Raw genomic sequence first — 21432 nt, forward strand, 5'->3', positions numbered from 1 at the left:
CCACCAGCCATGTCCCAGGTGTCCCCTCTAAACCTTTGTAGTGCCAGCCCAATGCCCTGGGCAGAACATCCTGGACTCTCGCTGTTACAAGAGGAGGACAAGGTCATCTGGACCCCCCTGAGCTCCAGGCCCCCCACTTTCACAGCCCCTTCTGCGTCCACATGTTCATACATATATAAATGAAAACCGTGAGAGAGTCATGTTATTGTATTCTTTTTAGCAAAGAGGGCCCCTCTAAATTGTTTAAGCCTGATTCGCCCCTGCCCAAGGGAAACAGCAATGGCATGTGTGGGGCCGTGGCCTTGAGACCCAGAGGTACTACTGCCCACGGTACCCACTGCCCGCCCTAGGGGGACTGGCCATAGCCTTGGTGCCCTCTAACACCAGGCAGGTCTCAGCTCCTGGGTCCCAGGCTGGGAGGCCCACAGTCCAGTAAACTAATCAGGCCCTGACACACCCAGGAGGGCAGCTCTGAGAGACGAGGGGGTCTGAGAGAGCCTCAGACCTCTGTCCCAGGCCTGCACCCCAGAAGCAGCAGCACGGGAAGACCTGTCCTTGGGTCCTGGCCAGCGGAAGTCACATTCCCCAGCCCTCTGGCTCCAAGACAGCTTCATGTCCCAGTCACTCCTTGGCCTACCCAACTGGTTGGTCAGAGCTCACAGCCAAGCAGCACCTCCCAGCACCTCAGTGATGAGGGAGGGAACAGGTGTTTAACAGGAGTTTGCATGCTTTGTCCCAGGGATGATTAGTGACACAGTCAGGAAGGCACGCTGTCCCCATTTTATAGATGTGGAAACTGAGGCTCAGTTTGGGCTGGTGACTAAGGGAAGCAGTATGTGGAAGGAGGCTTGAGGCATCTCTGTCCATCACGAGTAACTAGGGAGCAGCCTGGCCACTCCTCATGTGATGCACCATGATCCAGGGAAGCTGCTTTCTAGGTGATTCTAGCTAGGGCCAGAAGCATCTCCCTGAGTGGTGGCGGAGGCCTCTGTCTACTCCGCTGGGGAATAGGAGGGCACCGCTGACCTCACAGAGCCTCTTGGGTGAGTGAGCATCAGCTGAGCAGTGCCGGGTGACTATGCTTCTGCTCAGTGCTGTGCCCTCCTCTGCCTCGGGCAAGGCACCACCCTAAACACCACACTTGTCCCATGGAGGCTGCAAACAGCTCTGCAGAGCCAGGGTCTCCAGGAATGGGGAGGGCAGTGGCCCTCACTCCACTTGTGTTCCCAGGTCTCCAGGCCTATAGAACCCCCAAATCCCTGACTGGGCCACACTGGGGACCTTGAGCAGCAGGCTTGGAGTCCTAGGCCTTATCTCCAGGTGTGTATCAGTGCCCATGCTTGGGGAGCTTGGGTTTCAGTGGGGCTGGCACTCAGGCCCCCTGCCTCAAGAAGGGGCATGTCCAGATCTCTCCTGTCTAGCCTCAGCCCTGCTCCTTGTCTCTGTCCTTCATGGGGTCCCTAGGTCAGGGGTACAGAGGTCTTATGCTGTCAGGGGATGTTGCCACCTCAGTGCTGGGGTGGCTCCGCCCAGCCCCTTCCTGCTGCCACCTTCGCTGACTCACCTGTCTATCCTCCTACTGGGCTGGGGCAAGGGCTTGGTGCCCCAGAGCCCAGAAGATACCAGGGCAGCTATAAAAGCACGTTGGGCCAGTCCTCAGCATCCTAGTTGGCTACCGTCTGCTGCCACACAATGCTAGGAGGCCTGGGGAAGCTGGCTGCTGAAGGCCTGGCCCACCGCACTGAGAAGGCCACCGAGGGAGCCAGTGAGGACCCTGGGCTCCTTTCCACCTGGGCTGGGGGGATCTGGGGCAGACTGGGTCTGTTGGAGGCGGATTTTATTAGGCAGGCAAGGACCTGGGGGTAGGCCTTGGCTCCCCAGGAACCCTGGCCTTCAGCCCCACTGGGACAGCATGGAGTTGAGGGGTGCAGAGCTGGGGAGGTCTCCTGGGGGCAGGGTCTTAGCCCCAATGTTGGGTGAACACTGGAAATCTGGGGAGCCTTTCTTGTCAAAACAGCCTATTCTGTTTAACCTATGCAGGAAAAGGAAGATGGATTTTTATTTTTACCATAACTTTAAAGCTTCAAAGATTTCTTAAGAAGTCACCAAATCTGATTCTATTCAAAGTCAAAAAGGACATTTTCAATTTCATCCAAGTCCTGTGAAGCAATGTTTATTTTTATTTGAGAATTTGAGACAGAGTTTTGCTCTGTCACCCAGGCTGGAGTGCAGTGGTGTGATCTCGGCTCACTGTAACCTCTACCTCCTGGGTTTAAGTGATTCTCGTGCCTCAGCCTCCTGAGTAGCTGGGATTATAGGCACCCACCACCATGCCCGGCTAATTTTTGTATTTTTAGTAGAGACCGGGTTTTGCCATGTTGGCCAGGCTGGTCTCAAACTCCTGACCTCAAGGGATCCACCCCTCTTGGCTTCCCAAAGTGCTGGGATTACAGGCGTCAACAACCTTGTCTGATCCCAAAGCATATTTTGTATGCAGAGTTCAGCAGCTGTGTGTGGGGAGGCTCAGCCAGGCCCCTCTTGTGGGTCATCCGTGTGAAAACAGTCTTGCCTGAGTTTGCTGTCCTTTTTCTAAATGGCAGCAGATGCATATTTTGTTGTTGTCTCTGCAGCTGGTGGGGACCACCTGCTTTAACCTTTCATGAGCCTCTGAGTTTTGTATGATTCTCATTCTAAAGATGAGGGAACCAAGAGGTGGAAGGTAGAGTTAGAATAAGAACCATTTCTTCCGACTCTGAAATCTTCAGTTCTAGCACACTACCACCACACTTTAAACAACTCTGAAGTAGACAGAGAATTCCCTCTTGTTGGAGGAATTGCTTTGGGGAACTTGGTTTTGCTGGCTGAGGCTTTGGAAATCAACCCGAGGCAGGCGCCAGCACATCCTGAGAGGGGTGTGACCTGGCACACAGGCCCAGCCTGGGCTCCACGTCTCAGCTGGCAAGACAGCCTGCTCATTGGCATTCCAGGCCAGGCAGGGCCAAGAGGCTTGGGGGGCCCTATGTTCTCATGGGGCTCACTGAGCTTGTCTCCCAGCAGTCAGGCCCCCGGCATCTCCAGATAAAGCCAGCTTGTTGGGGGAAAGTCCTTCTCCTGAGCCAGCCTGTCCTGGCTGGGGGTGGCATCCCAGAGCCCCATCTTGGATGTCCAGGGATGTATAGGTCCATTGTGAGGAGAAGTGGGCCTGCTCTGAGCCCTCACTCCGGACTGGGAGGATAGTGGGCCTGCTCTGAACCCTCACCCCAGACTTTGGGGACAGTGGGCTTTCTCTGAGCCCTCACCCTGGACTGGGGGACAGTGGGCCTGCTCTGAGCCCTCACCCTGGACTGGGGGGTCAGTGGGCCTGCTCTGAGCCCTCACCCTGGAATTGTCTCTTTTTTTTCAGTTCATGCCGTGGAGGAAGTGGTGAAGGAAGTGGTGGAACATGCCAAGGAGACTGGAGAGAAAGGTACAGCCGGCTGAATCGGGCAGGGAAGGAGGGAGGGAGGAAGGGAAGCTGGGGCCAACCTGTTCTTTGACTAACCAGGCCAAACTCTGCCCCTAATGTTTCAGAGCCTCTTGGCTGGGGCAGTTATCTATGCTCATCAGAGGCCACAGACTATACTGCGTTAGGGCACCGCCTAGATGGTTCTGTCTGTGGAATGATAAGAAGACAGTCACAAAAGGCTATGTGGCAGCACACTGGGACAAAACATTTAACATGTAAATTTATGCATTAAATGTTAAATTGATGTGTGTGAGCTATGAGTAGAACTATGTAAAAAGCATATGTATATCTCATTCCTTTTCAACAAAACAGATTCCAGGTAGATGAAGGACTTATATTTACATATACGAATTTATTAACTTACTAGGAGATAACTGTCTTAGCTCAGGCTGCTATTATAAAATACCACAGGTCAGGCGTGGTGGCTCACACCTGTAATCCCAACCCTTTGGGGGGCCAAGGCAGGTGGGTCACCTGGGGTCAGGAGTAGGAGACTAGCCTGACCAATATGGTGAAACCCCGTCTCTACTAAAAATACAAAAATTAGCCGGGCATGCTGGCACATACCTGTAATCCCAGCTACTCAGGAGGCTGAGCCAGGAGAATCCCTTGAATGTGGGAGGTGGAGGTTACAGTGAGCCAATATTGTGCCATTGAACTCTAGCCTGGGCAACAAGAACAAAACTCCGTCTCAATTAAAAAAAAAAAAAACAACACATGTAAAATGTGTGGCTTATAAACAATAGAAATTTGTTTCTCACTCTCCTGGAGGATGGGAAGTCCAAGATCAAGGGGCGGGCAGATTTGGCATCTGGTGAGGGCATCTTCCTGGTTCGTGGTTGGGTCTAGCTGTGTCCTCATATGGTGGAAGGAGCTCTCTGTGGTCTCTTTTTTTCTTTTTTTCAAAGATGGGGTTTCACCATGGTGGCCAGGCTGGTTTTGAACTCCTGACCTCAGATGATCCACCCACCTCCACCTCCCAAAGTGCTAGGATTACAGGCGTGAGCCACCACGCCCGCCTGTGGTCTCTTTTATAAGGGTGCTAATCTCAAACTCCCAAAGGCCCCACTCCTTCATACCATCATACTGGGGCTGAGGATTTCAACATAAGAGTTTGGAGGGGGAAGACATCATAAACATTTAGACACAATAATAACATCAGAGACTTTGGCCTAATTTTGGAGAGGGGAGAATCTTTAGAGCTATGACAAAAACCCAGCAGCCGTACAGGAAATATTGGTAAATTTGACAATCCAAAACTTCAAAAAACAACAATAATAACAACAAAACTATAAACCGAGCCAAAAGAAAAATCACAAACTGATGAAAAATATTTGTAATAAAAATGATAATCCAATATAGCAACCCATATAAAAATGGCCAAAAGACATAAGCAGGCATTTTCCAGAAAAATGAAGGATAAGCAGGCAATGTATCCATGAGTAGATGCTCAGTCTCACTCATTGTTGGAGAAACACAAAGTTGTTGGGGAAATTAAAACCAAATTCAAATTCATTCTGCCATGAGTCCTGCTACCCTTGGTCCCACAGGGCCACTCCAGGGACTAATCCATTAAGACAGCCATATCCCACAGGTCACTCAAGACACAAGTTCAGTGGGTGAATCACTCGGAAATTCTTCCTCTTTCTTTCCAACAGCCATTGCTGATGCCATAAAGAAAGCCCAAGAGTCAGGGGACAAAAAGATGAAGGAAGTCACTGAGACAGTGACCAACACAGTGACAAATGCCATCACCCATGCAGCAGAGAGTCTGGGCAAACTTGGACAGTGAGTGCACCTGCTACCACGGCCTAGCCCTCCCGACTCTCAATAAAAAGCTGTGAAATGTGTACGTTGAGCCCTAGATTTATTCTCATCTGGATGGAAACACTAGGCAAAGTATTTTCTGGTTGATATAAATATTTTACATATTTATGGAGTACATTTGGGTATTTATTATATGCATAGAATGTGTAGTGATGAAGTCGGGGTGTTTGGAGTGTCCATCACCTTAAATATTTGGAATTACTATATGTTGGGTACATTGCAAGTTCCCTCTTCTAGCTACTTTGTTTTTTTGTTTTTGTTTTTGTTTTGAGACAGAGTCTTGCTCTGACACCCAGGCTGGAAAACAGTGATGTAATCTTAGCTCACTGCAACCTCCACCTCCCAGGTTCAAGCAATTCTCCTGCCTCAGCCTCCCGAGTAGTTTGAACTACAAGTGTGGACCACCACAACGGCTAATTTTTTTATTTTTATTTTTGTCTTCTTAGTAGAGACGGGGTTTCACCATGTTGGCCGGGCTGGTCTCGAACTTCTGACCTCAAGTGATCTGCCTGCCTGGGTCTTCCAAAATGCTGGGATTACAGGAGTGAGCCATCGTTTCCAGCCTTCTAGCTACTTTGAAAGATACAATACATTGTTGCTAGCTATAGTCATCCTAGGTGAAGTATTTTTCAACAGAAGTACTATGCATGCCCCCATGTCTCCTCTGCTGAGGTGGACACTGGCACTGGGGCCCCTTCTGCAGGTTGGATAGGTCCCCAAGATGAATCAAATGCTTCTCTCTCACACTAAACTCTTTCACGTCAGTAAGGGGCCTTTCTGGAAGAATTGTTAGTGTCTGTGCTACATTTCCTAAAAAACTGTTTCCCCAGAAACTCTATATAGTGTTTAGGCATCTAAGTGCTTCAAAAACATGCCAAGGGAGGACCCTCATTTGTCTTGAATGTTTGGTTTTTTTTTAAATTTTTTTTTATAAAGATGGGGTTTCACCATGTTGGTCAGGCTGGTCTTGAACTCCCAATCTCAGGTGATCCGCCCACCTGGGCCTCCAAAGTGCTTGGATTACAGGCGTGAGCCACCACGCCCAGCCTTGTCTTGAATGTTTTTGAGATTTTCCTTGAGATGTTCTTGCAGGATTCAGGGCAGATAACAGATCAGCTTGATGAAGAGTTTAGCAAGCAAGGCAGGCTCCCACTGAGCTGCTTCCTGTTCTTGCAGAGCTCAGATAAGCATTTCTGCTGGGCAATTACAGAATCCAGTCAAGGAGGGACTGAGTCATGGCTCAGTCATCCTAGAAGCTGCAGTTGAATATTTATTTAGAGACTGATGTCAGCCCTAAATGTTGTAGTGGGTAGTAGTGGGCAAGAATACTGGCCCTCTCTTTCTTCCCATGAGCAAGTCTGTATCACAGAGGTTAAATATGTCTTTAAGTAGCATTTAACTTAAAAATTTTTTAAATAAAAAATGAAATAATGCCACTGCACTCAAGCCTGGGTAACATAGATCGAAACTCAGTCTCAAAAAAAAAAAGAGAAAAAAAAAAAAATGAAATAATTTGTAAAAATATTGCATCCCCTATTTATCTTGCTGGAAGCTATTTGTTCTTTGCAGAAATGAGAAGAAAAGGTGTTTTGGTTAAAAAATAAGTGAGTGGCTCACCATATTTCTGGCTCTCATCTAGAACTGGCCTCACAGTTTGTGAACAGCCCGGGAATAGCCACTGTCTTAGCTTTGGAACGTTTGCCACTTTCCAGCTACAGCTGGACCTTATATCTTAGTTTGGTTCCTGATGACTTTAAAATTCCCCCAATCCAGATGAAAGCTCATGCTTTCTGCACGAGCACATTGTGGGTGGCAGTATAGACTGAAATACCCTCTTTGTGTGGCAGTTCCTCTTACAGAACTTTATTCTCCAGGTGTGCACAGGTACGCACAGGCGCCCAAAGGGCAAACACACAGATTTATTGTAGCATATTTATATTACTAAGAGTTTAGAAACATCCTAAAATGTTAACCAAATCACTTGGATGGAAAGTTTTGCTATTATTAGGTTTGGCACACAATATGGAAGTGACATCTACTACTTCCAGTGTTTTATAAATACTTTAGCTCGAAAAATAAGAGCTGTACCTAGAGAGACGCCAACAGGGACTGGTTAACAAATATTGCATATACAGTTTATTAAATGGAATGCTCCATGGCTATTAAGAATGATGAAAATGGCTGGGCATGGTGGCTTACACCTGTAATCCCAGCACTTTGGGAGGCCGAGATGGGAGGATTGCGAGTCTAGGAGTTCAAGACCAGCCTGGGCAACATAGTGAGACCTGTCTCTCCAAAAAAAAAAAAAAAAAATTATTTATCTGTTTATTTATCTTTGAGACAGAGTCTTGCTCTGTCACCCAGGCTGGAGTGCAGTGGCGTGATCTCGGCTCACTGCAACCTTCATCTCCTGCACTCAAGCAAGCCTCCTGCCTCAGCTTCTCAAGTAACTGGGATTACAGGCACTTGCCACCATGCCCAGCTAATTTTCGTATTTTTAGTAGAGATGGGGTTTCACCATGTTGGCCAGGATGGTCTTGAACTCCTGACCCCAAGTGATCTGCCCACCTCAGTCTCCCAAGGTGCTGGGATTACAGGTGTGAGCAACTGTGCCAGGCCAAAAAAAAAAAAAAAAAAAATTAAATTTAGCTGAGCTACTCAGGAGGCCAAGATGGAAGTTTCCCTTGAACCCAGGCCTTTGAGGTTGCAGTGAGCTATGATTAGGCCACTGCACTCCAGCCTAAGCAACAGAGCGAGACCCTGTCTCTGGAAAAAATTTAAAAAAAAAACAACTAGGCCAGGCCCGGTGGTTCACGCCTGTAATCCCAGCACTTTGGGAGGCTGAGGTGGGCAGATCACGAGGTCAAGAGATTGAGATCATCCTGGCCAACATGGTGAAACCCCATCTCTACTAAAAAATACAAAAATTAGCTGGGCATGGTGGCGCATACCTGTAGTCCCAGCTACTTGGGAGACTGAAGCAGGAGAATTGCTTGAACCCAAGAGGCAGAGATTGCAGTGAGCCGAGATTGTGCTGCTGCACTCCAGCCTGGTGCCTGGAGACAGAGCAAGACTCTGTCTCAAAAAAACAATAAACAAGGGAGAGATCCAAGATGGCTGATCACTAGCAGCTCGGGCTCGTAGTTCCCAGTGAAAGCGCAGAGAACGAGAGGACGCCACACTTTCAGACAAATATTTGTTTCTCACGGACCAGGAGATTCCCAGCAGAGGAGCCCCACGTGTCGCCAGGGCGACTCTTGTGGCCGGCGCAGCGGTTTTGCTGGTGCCTTAGCGCGCCAGTTTTTGGTGCAGAGTCCGGAGACTCCCGGGCAGAAAAGCACCATCAATCTTAACACCGCTGTTTTGGCCGGCGCAGTGGTTTGCTCAGATTTCGGCGCTGGGAATCAACAAGTTGGACGTCTGCTCAGAGACCTAGTTAGAAAGTTGGTAACTACAACGACAACAGATGGATAAATATATAATGAAGGGAAGAAATCAGTGTAAAAAGGCAGAGAATACTCAAAATCAGAATGCCTCTTCCTCTACAGGGGATCGCAATTCCTCATCAGTAACGGAACAAGGCTTAATAGATTACGAGTCTGTTCCAATAACAGAAGCAGGTTTCAAAACGTGGGTGATAAGAAACTCCTGTGAATTAAAAGAACTTGTTTTAACCCAATGCAAAGAGACTAAGAACCTTGAAAAAAGGTTTGACGAAATGTTAATGAGAATGGACAATTTAGAGAGGAATATAAGTGAATTGATGGAGCTGAAAAACACAACAGGAGAACTTCGCGAAGCATGCACAAGTTTAAACAGTCGAATTGATCAAGTAGAAGAAAGAATATCAGAAGTCAAGAACCAGCTCAATGAAATGAAACGAGAAGACAAGATTGGAGAAAAAAGGATGAAAAGGAATGAGCAAAGTCTCCAGGAAATATGGGACTATGTGAAAAGACCTAATTTACGTTTGATAGGTGTACCTGAATGTGATGAAGAGAATGAATCCAAGTTGGAAAATACTCTTCAGGATATCATTCAGGAAAACTTTCCCAACCTGGCACAGCAGGGTAATATTCAACTCCAGGTAATACAGAGAACACCACAAAGATATTCTTCAAGAAGACCAACCCCAAGGCACATAACTGCCAGATTTATTAGGGTTGAAATGAAGGAGAAAATACTAAGGGCAGCCAGAGAGAAAGGTCAGGTTACCCATAAAGGGAAACCTATCAGACTTACAGCAGATCTCTCAGCAGAAACCCTACAAGCCAGAAAAGAGTGGGGACCAATATTTAACATCCTTAAAGAAAAGAACTTTCAACCCAGAATTTCCTATCCAGCCAAACTGAGCTTTATAATCGAAGGAAAAATTAAATCCTTTGTGAACAAACAAGTACTTAGAGAGTTCACCACCACCAGGCCTGCTTTACAAGAGCTTCTGAAAGAAGCACTATACATATAAGGGAACAACTAATATCAGCCTTTCCAAAAATATATCAAAAAGAAAAGAACATTAACACAATGAAAAATTTACACTAACTAATGGGCAAAACAGCCAGCTAGCATCAAATGCCAGTATTAAAGTTATATATATTCTAATCGGATAAAAAGCCAAAACCCATAGGTATGCTGCATCCAGACCCATCTCACATGCAATGATACACAAAGACTCAAAACAAAGAGAAGGAGGAAGATTTATCAACCAATCAGAGAGTAAAAATAAACAAATAAATAAAAAGCAGGAGATGCAATTCTCACCTCTGATAAAGTAGACTTTAAAGCAACAAAGAGCAAAAGAGGCAAAGAAGGACATTACATAACGGCAAAAGGATCAATGTAACAAGAAGAGCTAATGATTTTATAGATCAACGAGACAGAATATTAACAAGGACATCCAGGACTTGAACTCAGACCCGGAACAAGTAAACTTAATAAACATTTATAAAACTCTCCATTTCAAATACACAAAACATACATTACCACCTCACACCTATTCCAAAAGTGACTACATAATTGGAAGTAAATCACTCCTCAGTAATCACATAGCATTTCATAGGTTTAAATGAAATATTGGTTGGCTGCTCGTTTGTTATTTTCTTCCCTTATTCCTTCCTGTTTACATCAAGTATAATTATTGGTATAAAAGAGGTTTTCAATACCCATTACTAAACTGCATTCTAGCCTGGGCAAGAAAGCAATACTCCTATTCCCTCTCTCTCTTTCTTACCCTTTTTCCTCCTCTTCTTTATTTTTTTTTTTCCTTTCTTTCTTTGAAAAAAAAAAAAATAATTACTACAGGCAAAAAACATCAAGGAATGCTAAAATTTGCGGATCAAAGTATGATGAAAAGCAGGATAATTGCACAGCCTCAAATATTTATTGCAAGGGGAAAAACAGTAACTACAGTGAAAACAAAAAACAAAAAACGATGAAATAAATATTCAACTGCGGCTTCTAGGATGACTGAGCAGTGATTCAGTTCCTCCTTGACTGGATGATGGAGGCTGATGGAAATGTAATATGTTATTTGGGAACATGTTCTAATAAGATAATAACATATATATGTAGAATAAGTTCATTTTTATAAAGCAAGCATACAATTGTATAAAAGTATAAAACACAGGCCAGGCACAGTGGCTCATGCCTGTAATCCCAGCACTTTGGGAGGCCAAGGTGGGTGGATCACCAGAGGTCAGGAGTTCAAGACCAGCTTAGTCAACTTGGTGAAATGTCGTCTCTACTGAAAAAAACTTAGCTGGGCATGGTGGCAGGTGCCCGTAATCCAGCTATTCGGAAGGCTGAGACAGGAGAATTGCTTGAACCTGGGAGGCAGAGGATGCAGTGAGCTGAGATCATGCCACTGCCCTTTAGCCTGGGTGACATAGTAAGACTCTGTCTCAAAAAAAAAAAAGAAAGAGTAGAAGAAACCTGTAACGTATGTGTAGCATACATATTACCAGTGATCATCTTTGTATTTCTATGGGAATATGGGGAATCCTCATTTTCTACATTATATATTTCCATGATGCTTGAATTGAAGAGAAAGCCTGATGTATGTCTGTGTTGTGCAATGAGGAGTGTGAAATCACCCCCAGACAGACTCTAAACCTGTTATAAAAGCAGTAGAGAGTGATAGCAGAAATAGTGGAGTAACAGTCTCCAAAAATTCTCTCCTCCAGAAAAGCAATGAAAAAAAAAACTCATAAAAAAAGAATAAATATTTTGAGCATTTTGGAAATTAACTGAAGGCTTGTAGCAATCTAGGGAGAATTTATTCAAAACAAATTAAACACAAGCAGGTCCAAAGGTAGTGAGCTATCCCAATTGATTGTCCACAGTCAGTTACAAATCAAATTCCTTGTCCTACTCTGTCTCCCCTTCTCACTACTGAAACTGAATGAACCCCAAATAACTAAGACAGATCTCAGTTAATTTAGAAAGTTTATTTGATCAAGGTTGAGGTAGCACGCCCATGACTCAGCCTCAGGAGGTCCTGACAACCTGTGCCCAAAGTGGTTGGGGCACAGCTTGGTTTTATACATTTTAGGGAGACAGGAGATATCAATCAATATATATAAGATGTACTACATTGGTTCCTTCCAGAAAGGCAGGACAACAGAAGCAGGGAGGGGGCTTCCAGGTCACAGGTAGGTGAGAGACAAATGGTTGCATTCTTCTGAGTTTCTGATTAGCCTTTCCAAAGGAGGCAATCAGATATGCATTTATCTCAGTGAGCAGAGGGATGACTTTGAATGGGAAGCAGGTTTGCCCTAACCAGGTCGTAGCTTGATTTTTCCCTTTAGCTTAGTGATTTTGTGGCCCCAAGATTTATTTTCCTTTTATATTTCCCCCCTTTTCTTTTTAAAAATCTTTTGGAGAAAGCATCTTAGAAGAAAATGAGTCTCTGGTCTCAGATTTTGTTTGATCTCTCGTGGCTAGCATGATTTATTCCTAGACAGCTAGGTCCCAAGTTATTAGAAAAGCTTATTTTTAGGCCAGGTGTGGTGGCTTACACCTGTAATCCAAGCACTTTGGAGGCCAAGGTGGGCAGATCACCTGAGGTCGGGAGTTCAAGACCAGCCTGACCAACATGGTGAAACCCCGTCTTAAAAAGAAAAAAAGAAAAAAAAAAGAAAAGCTTATTTTTAATAGGTTGAGAAGTCTCATGTCCTATAAAGAGAAAATAGAGAAAGGAAGGAAGGAAAACAACAACAAATAAGCAAAAAATCCTGGAAAATTAATATAGGCCACATTCCTCTGAAGTTCATATATCAGTAGGCAGGTATGACAGTGGCTTATGTATGTAAACAGGTTGCTATTATTTTCTTCTGAAGTTTAAGTTGTCTAGATTCAGTATGCAGGGCTTTAAGAAAGCACAGCTTAGTTTTCCATGATTTCAAATTAGAAAAAATGGGGGAAAAGGGAAAAGAAAAAAGAAAAAAATTGAAAACATTATTTCGGAGACTTGTAGCCAGGAAAAATTAGAATTCAGTTCAAACTGTAGAAAATAATAAAAATTGAAAAACATTAGGCAAGACTATAATCTAACAGGTATGCTATAGTTTTGAAACATAAGTTTTCTCTCTCCAGTTTTCTATTTTTGTTTATTTTTTATTTTATCTTTTGAGACAGAGTCTTGCTCTGTTACCCAGGCTGGAGTGCAGTGGTACAGTCTCAGCTCACTGCAACCTCTGCCTCCTTGGTTCAAACAATTCTACTGCCTCAGCCTTCCAAGTAACTGGGACTACAGATGTGCACCACCATGCCTGGCTAATTTTTGCATTAAGTTTCCTATTTTTACTAAAGACAAGTTACGATAAGACCAATTTGTCTTGTTATACTTGTAATTATTTGTATAAAGTACAGCAAGAATCATTATTTTTCACGTAGGCTTTTAAAACCAACTTTGATGGAACTTTGTTCCATAGACAGACTCTCAGATAAGACTTCTTAAAAGCTGAGCCTAGCCATGGATTTGTATTAATATCATCAAATACCTATGAGTTGGGTGAATTCTTTTCTTCTTGAGATCCCAAGATAACTTGGGGCTTTGGAGTCTGCCAGAAAGTGACATTCTTTACTTATCACATGTCAGGAACTTTGTACAGGGACTGTAGACAAGGTTGGAGACTAGTTTTCCCAAGAGGCTTTTATTAGCTATATAAGTCATTTGATTCCTTAAAGAAAAGCACAACATTCCAGTCAAAGCCTTGGTAAAATAACCAGTTTTTCCAATTGTGTTCTGTTACAAATGGAAACAGATTCTTATTGCACTTATGGAAATATCTATATTGCCATAAGCAAGAATACTCAGAAATAGTTTCCAAATTCTAGAGAAATCAGGTAGAGAAAAACAAATATGCTCCAAATTTTGTTCATAGGCGTATACTTAATTGTTAAAAGCTGTCAATAGCTCAAAAGAGAGCTGGGCATGGTGGCACATGCCTGTAATCCCAGCACTTTGGGAGGCTGAGGTGGGCAGATCACCTGAGGTCAGGAGTTCAAGACCAGCCTGGCCAAGATGGTGCAACCCCATCTCTACTAAAAATACAAAAAATTAACTGAGTATGGTGGCAGATACCTGTATTCCCAGTTACTTGGAAGGCCGAGGCAGGAAAATTGCTTGAAACTGGGAGGCAGAGGTTGCAGTGAGTCAAGATTGCACCACTACACTCCAGCCTGGATGATAGAGCAAGACTCCATAAAAAAAAAAAAAAAAAAAAAGCTCAAAAGAAAAGTTTTCTTGACTCTGAAAAACAAAACAAAAGATCAGCAATGTTTTAAGCAAAAAGTAAAAAAGATTATTTCAGTCTTCTGTTAGTTAAGTACATGCAGTTAATTTCTGTTCTGCTTGATGTTCATGAACATTTTAGCTCTCCATGAGACCTCTATTCTGATGTCACAATCTCCAAATTTATCAGAATCCTGCATTCAAGATCCCCTGTTAGAATTTTATAGCTGGTTATAAAACCACTTTCTAAAGAGGACAAAAACAACACAACATTTCCTTGTCCATGAATGACAAAAAGTCTTAGGGCAGACATAGTAAAGGACACAATTGACAAGGAAATTTGTTACCTCTGTGGCACACGATAATTTAACATAACAGTTATCATTATTACTGATAATATATGCTAAGTCATATCAGAATTGTAGGAATTTTCCATAATTTTGGAACACATACCAGTAACATATTTATACAAATACAGCCTAAAGAAAACCAAACACCATTTCATATTTGACAATGCTTCCTGTATAGCTTTTATGTCAAATAAGCCAAATATGTCATTTTGGACTTTAGGAAACCTAATATCTTAAAGGATTAATTAGGTCAGAAAAATACATAATTTGTAATTTGATTTTGGAAAGTTTGTCAAATATCAAAAGTTTAAAACACTTGATATCACAAAATAGGATTACAGGTCATTGTGAAATAAGTCAGTCATTTAACAAAAATGATAACTCAAGGATTTCAAAGAAAGTCAGAAATCTTTATTCTTTGAGAGAGAAATAATTTTCCAAATTATAAGCCCCAATAAAAATAACATGAAGCCAATTAAATTTGTTTTTCAAAATTTTCTAAACAATTTATAAAATTTTAATCTTGACTATAAGATATAACTTCCATAAGCCTTTTATAGTCTTTATAACCTTTATTAAGGAGTCAGTTAATGCTTCAAGAAAACCTTGTCAATTTGACACAGGAGTTCTTATGCTAGTCTTGCATTGGTGTAACTTTGACATTAATGGTTAATTTACAAAGAAACTGAACTTATTTTATCTCTCAAAATCAGCCCTTAAAATCTCACACACCCACCTCTTCCATGATAGTCCCTAGGTCTTAAGGAGTTGAATAGCTTTAATTTCTGGCCCTGTGTTTCAGGAATGCAATTTATTCTGATTGGCATCTTCTACCAGGCCTGAAAATGAGGCTTTAATTGCTGTCAGTGTTTAAGATTCAGCAGAACTTGGTGTCCTTTTAGACCCAGGAGTCAAAGCCCTGTAATTCAAAGCCACAAGGACTTTAAAAGTACATGTAGAAAGATACATGGATGTAATAACCTTAATTTTTAAAAAATTTAATCTGTTTTTTTCTAAGCAAACCAAAACTTAATAATAATGGCATAGGAATTATTTTGGTAAAACATAAAATCTGTTAGGTCAGTTACCAAAAGGCAAAAGAAAAGACCCTCTGCAGTGCACAGAATATTGTACTAGAAGAAAACATTTTCTTCAGACCTTTAAGAAAACATTGTTAGCATCAGGCCACAACAAACAGAATTGGAGGAGAAAAAAAACTTATATGAGCTGAAAATGAGTTGAAAGAGAGCATTACTATTTTACACCACTTAAAAGGGGAGAGAAAACCGAAAACAGCAAAATGCAATAAAAGTTGAACTTTGGGTTAAAAAAATTAAAGTATCTTATAATTTATTAAGAGTAAATCAATCCCTTCAGAAAATTTTATTGTTCTAATTAATTCTTTAGTGTATAAGTGTCTTTTTTACATCAAACCCAATCTCTAGAAAGACCATTATAATTTCCCTTTAGTTATAGACAACTTGATCATATAAAGTTTTTTTCTTATATAAATCCTCTTGTTGTGACTTACACATACCATTAATGACATGCTTGGACTTTCTGGTTTGTCCTGAACATCCCTCTTTCTTAAACAATCAGTCATTTTATTATAGGACTAAATTTACCATACAAGATTTTTTTTCTCATATAAAATTATTTCTCTTTTAGCTTTCTTACCAAAAAATATCTCTTTACTTTCACAACTTTCTTTAGATCTCTTATTTTCTGGTTCTGCCTTACATTGTTTTATACATAACATTTAAATAACCTTTGAATTAGAAAAAAATTGTTCACCTTCTAAAAAAGTGCTATGGGATTTTTTGGGATATTGCTTTTCTGACTGGAAACCTCTGTGGCCAGTGGTGCCTTTGCCTGAGTTCTTGTCCTGCATTCAGGAAGAATGAGGTATGAAGACAAGTGGAGTGTGAGCAAGATGAAGAGGAGCTTTACTGAGTGTTAGAACAGCACAGAGGAGACCCACAGTAGCTAGCTCCTCTCTGTAGGCAGGTCGTTCCATTGAATGTTCAGCTCTCAGCAGAGAGGAGGCCCTGGAGTGGGTGACTCCTCTTTGCAGGCAGGTTGTCCCAGTGAGTGTTCAGCTCTCAGCAGAGAGAAGGCCCTGAAGATGGTAGCTCCTCTCTGCAGCTGGGAGAGAAGGCCCTGAAGATGGTAGCTCCTCTCTGCAGCTGGTCATCCCAATGTCTGCTCTGCTCTGGTTGAGTCTGGGAGTTTTCATGGTCTTCACTGGGCAACGTGCATGCTGATTGGTACATGGGCAGTCATGGACTGGCCCAGGAGAAAGCACCATGAGTGTACCCTCAGGTCTGCAGGACTGGCAACCCAGCCCCCAGGCTTCAGGCCTTCCAGGTGTGAAGGTGGGGCTTCACTGGGGACCCACCCCCTTCCACCCAGGAGCCTGTGTCTGACCACCATTCATGGTGCCCAGACTGTTTGTGCCAACTGGCACCTGCAGGCTAGTGCTGAGTTGCCCTCAGCCCCATCTTTGCTTCCCTCTTGTGCTTTTTGCAGCCAAAGACCATAGGGGGCTGGGGCAACAGGGGGCTGGTGTGTCAGCGCTGCCCCAAGAGTGCACCCACCCAGCTGGACTGTGACAACACCTGAGTTCAGCCCCAACCTTGCTCCACAGTTGGGTACCAGGGGCTAGAAGAGGCCAGGCAGTGGGAGCAGGCCCTTGAAAGCCTGCAGTGATCAAGGTGGACATCCCAGGCCCCCAAGAGCACAGAGATGCCTGAGTCTGCAGCTGAGCTTGGGCAGCTGCAGTTGCACCCAGGGGGCTCCCACCCTGCCAACTCAGAAGGGGTAGGGCTCCTGCTTGTCCCCAGTTTCCAGCAGCTCCATGGAGTGTGCACTTTGGCCATGCCTCTAAGATCAGAGAAGATGCCTGGCAGCAGAAGCAGGCATTTCAAAGACCGAGTGGGAGATAGGGTATTTCCTAGACCCGAAGAGCACAGAGACACTGGAGTCTGGAGCTGGAGCAGGATGGCTGCAGTGGCACCTGGGGAGGGGGGGCTCCTGCCTGCTCCATGGACCGGGAAGCCTGAGCCTGCCTCCCTGGTGCAGCCAGTGTCTTGGCAGCAACCACTCTAGATGGGCACTGCTGCCATCAAAAGGACCCTTCTTGTTTTTTTTTAGAAAGAATATTTTCCTGCAATATATTTTTATTGGAATATAATCAAATAATGAAATAGCTATGATTTAATTTAATATAACTTTAGATTCTAAATTATGAGAAGTTTGTCTATAAATATTTATGCCATTACATTTATCTAATTATTTTGATTGTTTACCTAATTTTTTTTTTGAGATACTGTTTTGCTCTTGTTGCCCAGGCTGGAGTGCATGGTGCGATCTCGGCTCATTGCAACCTCCACCTCCCAGGTTCAAGCAGTTCTTCTGCCTCAGCCTCCTGAATAGCTGGGTTACAGGTGTGTGTCACCATGCCGGGCTAATTTTTTGTCTTTAGTAGAGACAGGATTTCACCATGTTGATCAGGCTGATCTCGAGCTCCTGACCTCAGATGACCTGGTGCCTTGGCCTCCTAAAGTGCTGGGATTATAGGCATGAGGCACCACACCCAGCCTGTTTACCTAAATTATTTATGAAAACTGTGATAGTCACATTTAAAGTTATGAATCTCACTGTTGCAAAATTATAACGAAGATAGTGAAAAAGATATGACCTAACTGACTGCATCTTGCTTCTAACTTCCAAGCTGTCCTTGTTCATTCCTGAATGTAGGCTAAACTTAGTTTCTAGTTTAGCTTTGAAACAAAGACAATAGCAGTTCTTTCCCAAAACAAACTTCCTTACTGCCTGGAGAGTAGACTGCCTAAAGCCACAAAATTAGAGGTTTTGGTAGTTTTACTAAATAATTCAAAATGTAGCTATTTTCATTAAACCAACATCAATGTCTTATTTGTTAAAAACTATGCAAGCAAAGATCATTCTGTTTTAGGCTGGGTTTATTGTTTTGTAACCTCTATGCTGAATTTTAACACCTTATAGTATTTGGCAGGGATAAGTATGAAATCGCTTCATCAGTAAATGCAAACAAAAATGTATGCTAGTGATTCTTAAGACATTTCATTCTTTCTTTTCTTCTCTTTCTTTTCTTTTTTTTGATTTTGCTCTTGTTGCCCAGGCTGGAGTGCAATGACACAATCTCAGCTCACTGCAACCTCTGCTTCCCAGGTTCAAGCAATTCTCCTGCCTCAGCCTCCTGAGTAGCTGGGAAGAATTACAGGCATGTGCCACCATGTCTGGCTAATTTTGTATTTTTAGTAGATACGGAGTTTCTCCATGTTGGTCAGGTTGGTCCCGAACTCTCGACCTCAGGTGATCCACCCCCCTTGGCCTCCCAAAGTGCTGGGATTACAGGCATGAGCCACCACAACTAGTTTTGTTTTGTTTTGTTTTTTGAGATGGAGTCTCACTCTGTTGCCCAGGCTAGAGTGCAGTGGTGCAATCTTGATTCACTGCAACCTCCACCTCCCGGGTTCAAGCGATTCTCCTGCCTCAGCCACCTGAGTAGCTGGGATTACAGGTGCACACCACCATTCCCAGTTAATTTTTGTACTTTTAATAGAAATGGGGTTTCACTATATTGGTCAGACTGGTCTCGAACTCCTGACCTCGTGATCCACCCACCTCAGCCTCTCAAAGTCCTGGGATTACAGGCATGAGGCACCTCACCCAGCCTTAAGACATTTCTAACATTATTAATAACTTTAAAACTAGCTTATTCATTAAAGGTTTTACTTAAGTCATGTAAACTTGAAAAGTATTTGACTAATCTTTCATTTTTTTTGATAAATTATGTAAGTGCTTCTTTCTTTCTTTTTCTTCTTTCTTTCTCTTTCTTCTTTCTTTTCTTTCTTTCTCTCTTTCTTTCTCTTTCTCTCTTTCTTTCTTTCTCTGTTTTGTTTGAGACAGACTTTTGCTCTTGTTGCCCAAGCTGGAGTGCAATGGTGCCATCTTGGCTCACTGTAAGCTCTGCCTCCCAGGTTCAAGAGATTCTCCTGCCTCAGCCTCCCAAGGAGCTGGGATTACAGCATCCATCACTATACCCAGGTAATTTTTGTATTTTTAATAGAGACAGGGTTTCACCATGTTGACCAGGCTGGTCACGAACTCCCGACCTCAAGTGATCCACCCACCTCAGCCTCCCAAAGTGCTGGGATTACATATGTGAGCCACCACACTGGGCCTAGACTTGCAAACTCTTCATAACCTGTTTCATTACCCTGGAAGTTGTCATCTAAATAGCCCTAAATATGCATGTTAAAGGAAACAACTCTTAGATAAAAAATCAGATAGCAAAATTTACCTCTCAAGGTATAGAAAGAAAAAGTCTGGTAGTGCCAAAGGGAGATTAAAGATGGATGCCAATGGCTGGGCATGGTGGTTCACACCCGTAATCCCAACACTTTGGGAGGCCAAGGCGGGCAGTTCACCTGAGGTCAGGAGTTCAAGACCAGCCTGTCCAACATGGTGAAACCCTGTTTCTCTAAAAATACAAAAGTTATCTGGGTGTGGTGGCACATGCCTATAATCCCAGCTACTTAGGAGGCTGAGGTGGGAGAATTGCTTGAACCTGGAAGGCAGAGTTTACAGTGAGCCAAGATTGTGCCACTGCACTCCAGGCTGAGCAACAGAGAGAGTCTCCATCTCAAAAAAAAAAAAAAAAAAAAAAAAAAGTCCAGGCACGGTGACTCACCCCTGTAATCCCAGCCCTTTGGGAAGCTGAGGTCGGTGGATCACCTGAAGTCAGGAGTTCGAGACCAGGCTGGCCAACATGGTGAAACCCTGTCTCTAAAAAAAAAAAAAGGAATAAATAAATAAATAAAGAAGAAGAAAAGAAGGATGCCAAATCAAACATAAAATTATAGAAATCTATTTGGGAAGATCCAAGATGGCCAGTTAGGAGCAGCTCAGGATTGCAGTTCCTAGTGAAAGCACAGAGGGTGAGTGGACACCGCATTTCCAGTTGGATTTTTATTGCCCACAGAACAGGAGATTCCCAGGTGGAGGAGCCCCACACATTGCCAGCGTGGTTATTTTGGCCGGTGCAGCTGTTTTGCCGGTGCCCTGGTGTGGCTGTTTCCGGTGCAGAGTAAGTGGGACTGGGTCCCCTTTTAGCTGTCAGTGAAGCTCCAGGATGGCAGAGTCACCCATTCATCTGATTAAAAAAAGGGGACTGAAACAAGGAGCCAGACCAGGAGATTCCTGGGCAAAAAAAGGACCACAAATCTCAGTGCCGCTGTTTCAGCTGGCGCAGTGGGTTGCTGCACAGGAAATCACATAGATCCTGGCACCTTTTCAACAGGTAACTGGAACACCTGGGAGAGAGTTGACCATTCAACTAAAAAAAAAAAAGACTCTGAGGCAGGGAGCCAGGTGATCAGGCTCGGCTGGTCCCACCCTCCCACACACAAAAAAAACAGCAATTGGAAACGCTCTGGATTGAGAGTTTTACAGCAAGCACAGCTGAACCCGGGACAGTCCAGCTCTGTGGGGGAGGGGTGTCCACCATTACCGAGGCACTCCACCACTACGGAGGTAGTCCGCCATTGCTGAGGCAGCCTGCCATTGCCCAGGCAACCCGCCATTACAGAGAGAGTCCGCCAATACAGAGGTGGGCCACCATTGCCGAGGCAGTTCTAACTACACCCATATAAACGGGACTGCAGGGAAGTTCACATGGCAGCTGGGCAGAGCCCACAGCAGCTCAGCAAAGCCTCTGCAGGCAGACAGTGACTAGGCTGCCTCCTTGCTGGGCAGGACAGCCCTGAAAAAGAAAGGCAGCAGCACAACAGAAACTCATAAATAAAGCCCTAACTCCCCGGGACAGAACACCTGGGAAAAAAAGGGGGATTATGAGTTCTGCAGCAGCAGACTTAAACGTACCTACCCAGCAGCTCTGAATGAACAACAGAGCTCACAGCTCAGCACTTGAGCTCCTATAAAGGACAGACTGTCTCCTCAAGCAGCTCTCA

The 21432-nt window shown here is 43.8% G+C and overlaps 1 protein-coding gene across 1 annotated transcript; it reads left to right on the top strand.

Moving 5' to 3' along the window:
• The first annotated feature begins 1661 nt into the window (after nt 1–1661).
• On the top strand, nt 1662–5355 carry FAM25A (family with sequence similarity 25 member A). Its single transcript, XM_012472624.2, has 3 exons — nt 1662–1765; nt 3404–3466; nt 5164–5355. The coding sequence occupies exons 1-3, from the start codon at nt 1693–1695 to the stop codon at nt 5295–5297; spliced, it is 270 nt and encodes an 89-aa protein (XP_012328047.1). The 5' UTR covers nt 1662–1692; the 3' UTR covers nt 5298–5355.
• The last annotated feature ends 16077 nt before the right edge of the window (nt 5356–21432 follow it).

This window comes from Aotus nancymaae, unplaced genomic scaffold (assembly GCF_030222135.1).
Source record: "Aotus nancymaae isolate 86718 unplaced genomic scaffold, 86718_ANA_hifiasm-v0.15.2.pri h1tg000010l, whole genome shotgun sequence".
Lineage (NCBI taxonomy): Eukaryota > Metazoa > Chordata > Mammalia > Primates > Aotidae > Aotus > Aotus nancymaae.

Coding starts and splice junctions, on each gene's coding strand:
- FAM25A (XM_012472624.2), top strand. CDS start 1,693: ATGCTAGGAGGCCTGGGGAAGCTGGCTGCTGAAGGCCTGGCCCACCGC. Junction 1,766..3,403: donor GAAGGCCACCGAGGGAGCCA/GTGAGGACCCTG, acceptor CTTTTTTTTCAG/TTCATGCCGTGGAGGAAGTG. Junction 3,467..5,163: donor CAAGGAGACTGGAGAGAAAG/GTACAGCCGGCT, acceptor TCTTTCCAACAG/CCATTGCTGATGCCATAAAG.